The sequence below is a fragment of the Hippoglossus hippoglossus genome, chromosome 2, assembly GCF_009819705.1.
Source record: "Hippoglossus hippoglossus isolate fHipHip1 chromosome 2, fHipHip1.pri, whole genome shotgun sequence".
NCBI lineage: Eukaryota > Metazoa > Chordata > Actinopteri > Pleuronectiformes > Pleuronectidae > Hippoglossus > Hippoglossus hippoglossus.
Genome location: NC_047152.1, coordinates 8,891,634 through 8,903,737, shown reverse-complemented (window position 1 = coordinate 8,903,737; position 12,104 = coordinate 8,891,634). Strand labels below are relative to the sequence as shown.

The following is a 12,104-nucleotide window of genomic DNA, read 5'->3' as shown; positions in this document are numbered from 1 at the left end:
CACCAGATTCAGATTTCACCTCCTCCTCCTCCTCCTCCTCCTCCTCTCTGCTCCTCCTCCTCCTCTCTGCTCCTTCCTCTTTAGATCCCAAAGTGCAGAGAAGTCATGAAACTGATTTTCTTCTGTGATATGAAGGTGAAAAATACAGAAATTACAATCAAGCAGGGGCCAAAATATTTTATTATATAAGACAAATATAAATCTTTTCATCGTTAATTATCCTGCAGATTATTTTCCCAGATGCAGCGCCGCTCCAGTTTCCTGTCTGAGGAGCTGATCAGATGCATTGAGCCAAAAGGATGAAAGTGGACGGATCTGTTTCCTGTGAAGAGAAGCTGCCGACACAGTGTTGATGTGTAAACAAGCAGCCGCATGAGGGAGAGTCGTGGAAAACCAGTCTGTGAGAACCAGTGTGAACCAGTTTGAAGATGGACGACAGGACGCCTCCCACAAGTGAAGCCAAAGGGCCTTGATCGCCAACTGGTGGCTGGATGCGGTACAGGTCTTAAACCCGGCCTCCTCCATGTTAGTTCCCTGAGACATTTTGTCCTCAGCTCTGCTTCCGATTCGCCGGCGTCCTCACAGCAGCTGAGACGTTTGGAAACTATGACGCAGACTTTAAGACGCCTTCGCTGATTCGTCAGATTCTCATCACATGACCCCTCCAGCATCAGCCTCACTTTCCAGAGCAGAATTACAAGAAGGTTTATTAAGACCTTTACTATTCAGCTTTTATTTGTATTATCCAGCAGTTGATCCTCACAGCCGAGGATTCTTCTGTCTCCTCGTCCGGACAGACCTTTTACCTTCGCTGTGATGAAGATAGTGATGAAGAGTAGAAGTAACCAAACATGAATCTGTTGCACTTCTGAGACGGATCCTTCACTATCTGAGGTTCCAGTGTAGAGAGACGACTCAGCCTCACAGCTCATTTCACTGATAAACGACTTTATTACGAGACACGTCTCAGGAATGAACGAAACAGACAGAAGATTTAACACATTTATTCTTTTTAAAACACAGGATTTCATCAGTTTTTATTCACACGAAACATCCAGTTGAATTTAAAGCTTCATGAACTGTCCAGTTTGTTTCTCCTCAGATAAAAGAGTTTCTGATGAACGGCGTCGTCTCGCTCCTCGAGCTGCTGGACAGAGACGAGACCGTCCGGCTGCTGCTGCTGCTCCTCGACTCGGACAGAGTCGGAATGCTGGACCTCAACGAGAGGCTGGACTCTGACCCCTCCCCTGACCCCGACCCCGACCCTGACCCTGACCCCGACCCCGACCCTGACCCCGACCCTGCAGACTTAATACTTCGCCCTGTCTTCGTCGACCGTCCTGACTTGGCCGTGCGTCTTGATTTGGACGTGCGCTCTGATCTTGAGGAGATGGCCGACACGTCTGAGCGCTCGGACCTGGACGACAGCTCAGAGACAGACGACACTTTGGTCTTAGACGTGATCTCTGACACTGAAGACAGAGCCGTGGTGGACTTGTTTTGTTCTGGGTCGGCTATTGGCTGAATGTTGATCACCCTGGACAGAGAGAGATGCATTATGGTCAAATGTGACAGAATAGACACAAATGGAATAGGATAGAATAGAATATTATTCTATTCTATTCTATTTTGTTCTATTCTATTCTATTCTATTCTATTCTATAATACTCTAATCTATCAGTTCAATTTATTTTATTCTATTATACTCTATTCTATTAATTCTATCCTGTTCTATCTTATTTTATTATATTCTACTCTTTTCTATTCTGTCTTATTCTATTCTATCTTTTTCTATTCTACCTTATTCTATTCTATATCATTCAATTCATTCTATTATACTCTATTCTATAATACTCTATTCTATCCTATTCTATCTTGTTCTATTCTATAATGCTCTAAACTATTATATTCTATTATACTCTATTCTATAACACTCTATTCTATCCTATTCTATCTTGTTCTATTCTATAATGCTCTAAACTATTCTATTCTATCTTGTTCTATTCTATAATGCTCTAAACTATTCTATTGTACTCTATTCTATAACACTCTATTCTATCCTATTCTATCTTGTTCTATTCTATAATGCTCTAAACTATTCTATTCTATCTTGTTCTATTCTATAATATTATAGAATAGAGTATAATAGAATAGAATGATATCTTATTCGATTCAATCTATTCTATCTTGTTCTATTCTATAATATTATAGAATAGAGTTAAATAGAATAGATTTAGAGTTTAGTTTAGAGCATTATAGAATAGAACAAGATAGAATAGGATAGTTTAGAGCATTATAGAATAGAACAATATAGAATAGGATAGAATAGAGCATTATAGAATAGAACAAGATAGAATAGGATAGTTTAGAGCATTATAGAATAGAACAAGATAGAATAGGATAGAATAGAGCATTATAGAATAGAACAAGATAGAATGGGATAGAATAGAGCATTATAGAATACAACAAGATAGAATAGGATAGAATAGAGTATTATAGAATAGAACAAGATAGAACAGAATAGTTTAGAGCATTATAGAATAGAATAAGATAGAACAGGATAGTTTAGAGCATTATAGAATAGAACAAGATAGAATGGGATAGTTTAGAGCATTATAGAATAGAACAAGATAGAATAGGATAGAATAGAGTATTATAGAATAGAACAAGATAGAACAGAATAGTTTAGAGCATTATAGAATAGAACAAGATAGAATAGGATAAAATAAAGTATTATAGAATAGAACAAGATAGAATAGAATAGTTTAGAGCATTATAGAATAGAATAAGATAGAACAGGATAGTTTAGAGCATTATAGAATAGAACAAGATAGAATAGGATAGAATAGAGCATTATAGAATAGAACAAGATAGAATAGGATAGAATAGAGTATTATAGAATAGAACAAGATAGAATAGGATAGTTTAGAGCATTATAGAATAGAACAAGATAGAATAGGATAAAATAGAGTATTATAGAATAGAACAAGATAGAATAGAATAGTTTAGAGCATTATAGAATAGAACAAGATAGAATAGGATAAAATAGAGTATTATAGAATAGAACAAGATAGAATAGAATAGTTTAGAGCATTATAGAATAGAACAAGATAGAATAGGATAGTTTAGAGCATTATAGAATAGAACAAGATAGAATAGTACACGTCTGTACTCACGTGTTTGTTCCTCCACAGAGCGGCGTGCACACAGACCACAGATAGAAAAACCCTCCGGTCATGTGGAAAGCTGAGCCGACCCAGCCCAGGAACAGAGGAGTGCCCAGGTCGTACCTGTGGAGCAGAGAAATGATTCAGGTTTCATTAAGTCTCTTTGTAGCTGATACACAATGTGTGAGGTTGAACTTACTTCAGTCCATCAAAGTCGGGGTTGAAGTATTCGACTGAAACATACTGAGCGTAAACAGCGTAGCCGCAGACAGACAGAGAACCTGCAGACAAAGATGTTACAGAAACAAACTTATTCAGTTTGACACGATTCAAATGAGATTCAAAATAAAATATTGTATTTTTCAGTGAACGATATTGTGGCTAAAGTTCACTGGAGACTTTAAAAAGTCTCTAGAAAGAATCTAAAAATATTTATATGCAAGAATGTTTTTTAAGAAACTTCGAATTCAAATATTCTGCTGTCAAACTTTTTATTTAAATGTTTTCAGTAGAAAATAACCATGAAATATTTGATAACAGGAGAAAATAGAAGATATTTGATATTTTGATTTTGAGAATAAGTTGTAATATTAGAACATTTACCACCGACGATGTGGCAGCACCCTCCAGCGTAGATCTTCTTGTACTTGGAACGGTCTTTTCCTCCGAGGAAGGTGCACTCCATCCCCAGCAGACTGAGCACGAAGCCCAGCATCCCCAGGCTGAGAGCCGCCATCAGCAGGCCCCTCACGATCTGGATGTAACCTGCAGGGACACAGAAGATGGTGGAAGGGTTCTGGGTCGGTGAGACGCAGCAGAGGACGAGTGGGACCTACCCTCCACAGACCACAGCACCGGGTAGTCGTAACAGTTACTGACGGCAGTGGAGTCGGTGAAACAGGATCTCCACAGGCTGGACCAGTACCAGGCCACCTTGATGATGGAGGAGCCCCCCATGCCCCCGATGGAGGTGATCTTCCAGCCCTCCATGGCCATCGTGCACGCCACAAAGATCCAGCCCAGCACCGTCAGCAGGAAACCCCAGATCTGGATCACACGGGTCTGCATCTCAGGGCCTCAGTCGCCTCAGATCCAAGGAAGCTGTCGTTTTTATCATAAATCTCGTTTCCACTGTGGAACTCTGACGATTTCCCTTTGCTTTGTTTTCAGTTTGAATCCAGAGGGTGAAGCTTTAATCCTAAAACATGAGGCCGAGGCGTCGCTGCTCGTCTCAGAAGAAGAAGACTGATCCCAGGAACAGAGCAGGGGGGGGGGGGCACATGTGGCTGAGAGGAAAGTGTCTCTTTGGTTCCCACAGGTGAAAGTTGTCTGACTCCAGATCTGCTGACCTCAGTGTGTCTCAGGTTACAGGTGAGCTCATCACACTGTCACTGAGTCAGTTTCATCAAATCATCTGTTTATCTGCGTTCACAGCGAAATGTCCAGAAAACTGGAAACTGACCAACACAATAAGATCTTAGTTAAAGGGACATTCCACCAGTAACACAGAGAGAGACCAGTAACACAGAGAGAGACCAGTAACACAGAGAGAGACCAGTAACACAGAGAGAGACCAGTAACACAGAGAGCGACCAGTAACACAGAGAGAGACCAGTAACACAGAGAGAGACCAGTAACACAGAGAGAGACCAGTAACACAGAGAGAGACCAGTAACACAGAGAGAGACCAGTAACACAGAGAGACCAGTAACACAGAGAGCGACCAGTAACACAGAGAGAGACCAGTAACACAGAGAGCGACCAGTAACACAGAGAGAGACCAGTAACCCAGAGAGAGACCAGTAACCCAGAGAGAGACCAGTAACCCTGACTCACATGTTCTCTGGTACTGTGAGTTTAGACTGTGAGAGTTTTGTCTGTTCAGTAGTTTTACCATCGTACGACCTGATTTGCAGGTCTGACCTCTGCAGGTGAAATGTGTAATAACCAGGACAGAAGCTGCTGGACGCCGCCTGCGGCTCTAAGCTGCTGCTTATGAGTCAGTTCACTGAGGGTCTCATAATAACATCTCTTGTAATTAGACTTAAATCTGAGGTAATGAGATTTACTGGGAGTGATGAATGTTCTCTGGGATGAAAGAGCTTCTCTTTGTCCTCTGGGCTTATGACTCACTTATTGGTGGTGGTGGTGGTGGGGACGTACTGGTGCAGCACCGGGGCCTTCATTTGTTTAGTGAAAAGAAAAAGGAAGAACAAAGACATGCTTTTGTTAGGCTGACCTGTTTTTAAATAACTTAACTCATCTTATCTTAACTTATCTTATCTTAACGGCAAATGACTTATCTGAATTATTACTGTATTTAGTTTTCTCTCTTATCTGTGACATGTTGTGCAGCGTCTGCAGATCCGCTGAGTGTGGAGGAATGCTGCTCTCTGGTGGTTACACTCATGGACGGAGGGATGGAGGGATGGAGGGATGAAGGGATGAAGGGATGGATGGAGAGAGAGATGGATGAAGGGATGGAGGGATGGATGGAGAGAGAGATGGATGGATGAAGGGATGGCTCAGGCTTCATCCTTTTTCTGCACCCTTTTCCCAACATAGGTCAATAAAAGGTCAGTCGATCCCAACGTTTTCACTCATGACCCTGTCTTCTTGTATCCATCTATCTATCTATCTATCTATCTATCCATCTATCTATCTATCTATCTATCTATCTATCTATCTATCTATCTATCTATCTATCCATCTATCTATCTATCTATCTATCCATCTATCTATCCATCTATCTATCTATCTATCTATCTATCTATCTATCTATCTATCTATCCATCTATCTATCTATCTATCTATCCATCTATCCATCTATCCATCTATCTATCTATCTATCTATCTATCTATCTATCTATCTATCTATCTATCTATCTATCTATCTATCTATCCATCTATCTATCTATCTATCTATCCATCTATCTATCTATCTATCTATCCATCTATCTATCTATCTATCTATCCATCTATCCATCTATCTATCTATCTATCTATCTATCTATCCATCTATCTATCTATCTATCTATCTATCTATCCATCTATCTATCTATCTATCTATCTATCTATCTATCTATCTATCTATCTATCTATCTATCTATCTATCTATCCATCTATCTATCCATCTATCTATCTATCTATCTATCTATCTATCTATCTATCTATCCATCTATCTATCTATCTATCTATCCATCTATCCATCTATCTATCTATCTATCTATCTATCTATCTATCTATCTATCTATCTATCTATCTATCTATCCATCTATCCATCTATCTATCTATCTATCTATCCATCTATCTATCTATCTATCTATCTATCTATCCATCTATCTATCTATCTATCTATCTATCCATCTATCCATCTATCTATCTATCTATCTATCTCTTCTTACAACATCTCATTTGGAGGTGATTCACACTTGCACACATTTTATTAACTAGTTTTATTAAGTTATTGTCAATACACACAGTACACACAGTACACACAGTAAACACAGTACACACAGTACTCACAGTACTCACAGTACTCACAGTAAACACATGGACATTCCAGGTATTTATGTGCAGTATCTCTCCTTCTTTTCTTTATTAAAACTTTGCAGTATTTCTCCACAGTAGCAGAAACAGCCGGATGCAGTTCCCTCTCCGGCCACTAGAAGGTCAAATCCTCACAATGAAACATTTTAATCAATTAGAATTGTTTTTAAAATATTCATGTTCCCAGATGATGCCAAAGTAAAACTACACAGAATTAGAAAATGTAAACGTTATGTGGTCAAGCACAATATATAGTTACACTCATTGTAACCTGGATTTAAATTTAACTTCTGTGTCGATCCGGTTGAATTATTCTTTAAAAAAAAGAAAATATAGAGACAGTTGGTTTACATGTGTGTTTTAATGATCTCTGATAAGGAAGTCATGCAGACACAATACTAGCTTTATATCAGGGAGCGTCACCTGACACTTCTTCACGACGCAGCGCCGAGCGACTCTCTGCCAGCTCCCGGCTGCAGCCGCTGTAACTTAGCCTGAGGGCCCTGGTGATGATAATTCCCAGGTGGAGACGGATGGCTGATGTGAGGGAAACCTCCGGCCTCCAGCTCCGTCTCAGGTCAGATGGGATGTAGTGACCCTCAGATCCTGAGAAATATTAATGTTCCCTTTGAAGCGATCAGAGAAGATCGACTGCAATCACCGCTGATCAACTGAGAGCAAGTTTAAAATCTTTTAATTACTTCATTTGGTCACATTTGCACAATTTTTAAGTTTACAAAACAAGTGTCTAATAATAAAAAAACATTGGAAAAGTCTAAATTATTTACAAACCCTTTTCTCCTCTAGTTATAAAGAAATAAATGATTTAAAATCTACTTCCCTGACTAAAGAATTATTAAATACAGATTTAAAGGGGAGGCCGGCTTGTTGAAGGTGACCTCAGAGGTTTGGAGCCAAATCAAATGTCCTGCCCCAAAAGAAAAACAAGTTTATTTCTTTCTTACGGAAGGATTTCCCCAGAGTTCCCAGAGTTCCTGCCCAAAGTTCCTAAAGTGAACGTCTGTGTTTTACTGGTGAGTTTCTCGCGACCACAGAATATTGAAATAAATATCACAACCATCGATGTAACTGTAATTGAATAAAGTCCAATTTCACACGTAGGCGTTTCTTCCAAACTGCCTGGAAGGCTCCACTGGTTCCTTGTGAAGGCCAGTGGCTGTCGGGCCGCTGGCTGTCGGGCCGCTGGTGGTTTTGCTGCACTTGTTGCGCGCTGTGACCAGTGACGCTGGTCCTCTGTAGGAATATTCAGCTCTGCAAAAAAACAGTTTGATTTAGAGCAGGAATAAACCATCATCTTTTTTTAGTGTTGCCTTTTATTACATTTGCTCATCGGTAAATATTGGGAATCATCAGAGTTTATTACAGTTCATCCTCTGGGGACAGAAACGTCTTGATAATCCATCAGAGACACTTTAGAGACAGAGTTACTTTTTAAAAGATGAGTGACATGACAAAGTGATCTTTTCAAATCATGTTCTTTATCTTTCTTGCTTCATCCAGAATCTAAAGATATTCAGAGTTTTCTCAGCCTGTCTGATGTAGCTGCTCTCCGTCAAGGTGACTTTCATTTCCTAAAGTCCTTATTGTAACAAAGGAAACATTGAGTCGTTAACTTATCAAAAGGACAATCACACGATTTGTCCTGTAGGTTAAACAATCACGAGACAAGATGTTGACAAAGATAAGTGGATGTTTTTCCAGCGTCTCGCTCTCCGTTGCTCTTCAAGTCATTATTTCAATTGCATGCGTTTGCAGCTCAGTGCAGTTTAGTTAAGTCCTTGACGCCGATGACAGATGTGGGATCACGTGTCGGAAACCAAGCTACTTGCCTCATATTGAATCCTTCAGACAGCGAGAGGCAGAACACAAGTCCTCCCAGGATGCACAGCACGGATCCGGCCCAGCCGATGAAGAGAGCTGCCCCGAGCTCAAACCTGCACAGAATACAGAGTTGTGACCGGACTTCATTTGGTCAGATGTGCCTTCACACAATCATTTTAATCCTGAAGACTTACTTCTGGGCCACGAAGAAGGGATCAAAGAAGTCACTTGTGACCCTGTGAGCGTATATGGAGCATGCCGTCATGCAGCACAGGCCTACGGAGGGAAAAAGAAGATTTCTACTTCAAGTCGGGCCTGAAATCCAAACGTGCTGATAATACGATGTAGCTTCGAGGTGTCAGATTCCTAAAAGGCAGATATTACCGCCGAGGATGAAGTGGAAGCCCGACAGGACGGTCAGACGAGCTTTGGTCGTCTCTGAGCCCCCGATTTTCGTGCACTTCATCCCCACGAGAGCGAGAATGGCGCCAAAGAAACCCAGACACACGGCGGCGATCATCAGGCCCCGACACACCTGGATATAGGCTTCATGACAGGAGGAGAGAGCTTGAACCAGCGGCTACAAACATTTTTGATTTACACATTTGTGATATAAAGCAAAAGAAGAAAGAGAATCTGGTAATACACAAGATAACGAAATAAATAATAAAAAATGATGACGTCTGGTGACCCCTGGGATTCGTCTGAGAATTACTGCTTTGAAAACCACAGATTTAAACATTTTGAAGAAGGCCTTGAGTCATACAGTGAAAAGCCTCGATAGAAATTAGTGCCATTAGATTTCCAATCCCTCAGCACATTTGAGAATTGTGCTCTTCTAAAGACGGATGGTGGCCTGTTTGTCCCGAGCAGGAAATGGGAAGTGACCACTGCATGACTGTGTGACTTTCTCAGATTGCTTCTTCTGGACACATTAGGACACCGATCGGCCTCTGATGGCCTTTAGCTTTAAAAGTGGCCGTTGTTGACGGCCTGGAGTCGGAGTCCGAAAGAGGAAAGATCGAGTTGCTAAATGCATTTGATTACAATGGTTGTCATTCATCCAGAAACAACAGGTATCCATCTTCAGTCAGATGGATTTTCACGAAAAGAAAGATGCTCTCAGCAGCGTTCACCACAATCCCACAACTCACCATCCAGAGCCAGCATTGAAGGAAAGTCTTTGCAGTTTGACACGCCAGTGGAATCAGTGACGCAGGTTTTCCAGAGGTTGGACCAGAAGGTGGCTGTGGTAATAACCGTCCCATCCACGGAGGACACCTTCCAGTAGTCTGTCGGCAGGGTGGACGACACCAGGATCCACCCAGAGATGGTCAGGAGGAAGGCAACGATCTCTGTTGCCATGTTGCCCATTTTCCCTCTGGCTCGGAGGTCCGGGCTGGGAGAGGGTAGAAGTGTCAGGGAGGAGGTGGGAGGGTCGATGCCGGACAGGTACGTCAGCAGTGGCAGCTCTGCACAGTTCTGCTTCTCTTTTACCTGCTCAGCCAAGCATCTCAGTCCGGGAGCCAACACTTTTCAATGCACATCATTCACTGACACACAATCAGTTGTTGTGTGTTGTGTTTGTGGCGGTGGGAGGGTGAAGGGGCGCACACACACACACACACACACACACACACACACACACACACACACGGGTCATCACTCTGCACGGTGTCCATGGGGTCTGCAAGGAGATCTGCAGGAGCAGGAAGTCTTTAATTGAAAGGATCTGAAAAGTCTTTGACAGAAGAGGAAGACAAGATGGGAGAGATTGTGAATGAATGACTGACGTGTGCACGTTTCCCACTTTTGTCCTCGGCACCAATGAGTGCAGCTTTTGCAAAAAGTTAGAATGCAGTTTGATTCTACCTGAACTGGAGTCACACTGCTACAGCGCTATCAAGTGGCAGGAAGGAGGAACTGCTTGTGTTTAAATTTATTAAAGCCATTCGTGGTCCCCAGAGGATGAAACCCTGCTGGCTTTGGCGATTCCCTTATTGTCGATACTGAAGTGGGAGAACAAAGTGTGAATCCTTTCTTACAGTTAATTCTGTTCTTGTTCTCAGGGAACTTTGATCTATTTGGTTTTATCAGTGTTTCTGTTCTGTGGCGTTTTAAGTCAGAACACACACTTTGTGATTAGCTTGTTCCTTTAGGATCACAGGAGTTATTTGGCTGTGAAGTAGCCGGAGCTAAAAATCACATTTAGTGGAGAGACAAGCTAATCAGAGACTCTAACAGCAGCAGAGACAGAGAAAGAGCAGAACACTGTGAACACAATGAGGCAGGTGGGTAAGTAATAATTAAATCAATTCACAACCTTTATACTGACAAACTGGCTTGCCCTGTCTTGGCACAGGTATTTTTCAAACAAGGATTAGATCTAATCGCTGTGGAGAACGAGGGATAGTTTCCAGAGGAAATAATTACCAGAAGGATTTTCTGAACCGTCCAGGTTGAGCCTTTGCTTGCCCCCACTGACCCTGTACCTGGGCTCGTAAACCTGTTCACAGGTTAAGTGTTCACATCGTCAGCATTCCAGCAAATCTAAACAGGGTGTTTTACTGTTAGCAGCAGCGAGACGATGCTGAGAGCACTGCTCCGTAAATCCCTGGGTAGTTGAAGCCTGGATGTCGTGTTCCCATGGCTGCTGTTGCTGAGTAAACTCAGAGGGGATCCTCATCCTGGAAGTCTGCTAATGACTGAGGCAGCTGGAGCAGGCTGTTGTCTATGTCAACCTGTTGATGAAACCCCATTAAGGCCGAGAATATGATGATCTGGTGATTTTCCTCCTTGGCTGGGAAAACACCGCCTGGTAATGGCATCACAGCTGCTTTTGCTTGACTGTGATGTGCATTATTTTAGAGGAAAAAGATGGTTAATTAACTCTAAGACTCAACTCTTTCTGTCTCTTTAGGACTTTATTTGTATAATGTTATTACTGTCTTCTTAATAACACTATATTATTGTAATTGTTGTTTTCAATATGTCCCTCATACTTGTGTACAAACTAGGCAGCACTCTAAATTTCATTATGAATTGTTAAAAGTCCGTCTGTGTCCTCTTGACCTCTCCTGTAACTTTTAATGTTTGCAATTTAAAAAAGGAACTTTACTCTGTCACGTGTTTCCTCACTTATTCACACATGAAGAGCGTTTAATCAAACTGACAAATGTACAACACGTGGCAGCTTTTCACAGAACAATAACACATGCAACCTGGATCTTGACTGAAAGTTGAACAAAGGAAGCACTTCCTCTCTAGTTCTCTGTGTGAGGAGAAAACAGGCCTCTGCAGGTTTAACATGGGAAAGGTCTGTTGATCCCCCACAGTCAGATTCCTGGTATTGGGCTGAGTTCAGCTGCCTGTAATAATCTCCTGCTGGCTTCTCTCCTTCAGCCCTTCTCCCCCTCGGTGCTGGCTAAATATCAACAGGAGGATAACGTGCAGGGTGAGAGGGCAGAAGACCATCCAGTGTGTTATCATTAGATTGTTGGTCTCGGGATAATATTTCATCTTCTTTACATGTGACTGGATTTCTCT

The 12,104-nt window shown here is 41.6% G+C and overlaps 2 protein-coding genes across 4 annotated transcripts; both read right to left on the bottom strand.

Annotated features, from left to right (window-relative positions):
• Positions 1-989: 989 nt before the first annotated feature.
• Positions 990-4,436, bottom strand: si:busm1-52i16.2 (claudin-10). 3 transcript variants are annotated; one of them, XM_034607545.1, is made up of 6 exons: positions 4,004-4,436; positions 3,771-3,932; positions 3,367-3,448; positions 3,177-3,290; positions 1,301-1,537; positions 990-1,264 (listed from the first exon to the last, which is right to left on the bottom strand). In XM_034607545.1, exons 1-6 carry the CDS (start codon positions 4,233-4,235, stop codon positions 1,099-1,101), a joined length of 993 nt encoding a protein of 330 aa, XP_034463436.1. In that variant the 5' UTR covers positions 4,236-4,436; the 3' UTR covers positions 990-1,098. The 3 variants fall into 3 exon arrangements, with proteins under 3 accessions (XP_034463436.1, XP_034463425.1, XP_034463442.1); XM_034607534.1 differs by having other exon boundaries at positions 990-1,228; positions 1,265-1,537; positions 4,004-4,435; XM_034607551.1 differs by lacking the exon at positions 990-1,264 and having other exon boundaries at positions 1,409-1,537; positions 3,187-3,290; positions 4,004-4,433.
• A 3,392-nt stretch (positions 4,437-7,828) lies between these two features.
• cldn10a (claudin 10a) lies at positions 7,829-9,950 on the bottom strand. Its single transcript, XM_034614374.1, has 5 exons — positions 9,713-9,950; positions 8,943-9,104; positions 8,753-8,834; positions 8,567-8,671; positions 7,829-7,988 (listed from the first exon to the last, which is right to left on the bottom strand). The coding sequence occupies exons 1-5, from the start codon at positions 9,930-9,932 to the stop codon at positions 7,829-7,831; spliced, it is 729 nt and encodes a 242-aa protein (XP_034470265.1). The 5' UTR covers positions 9,933-9,950.
• Positions 9,951-12,104: the final 2,154 nt, after the last annotated feature.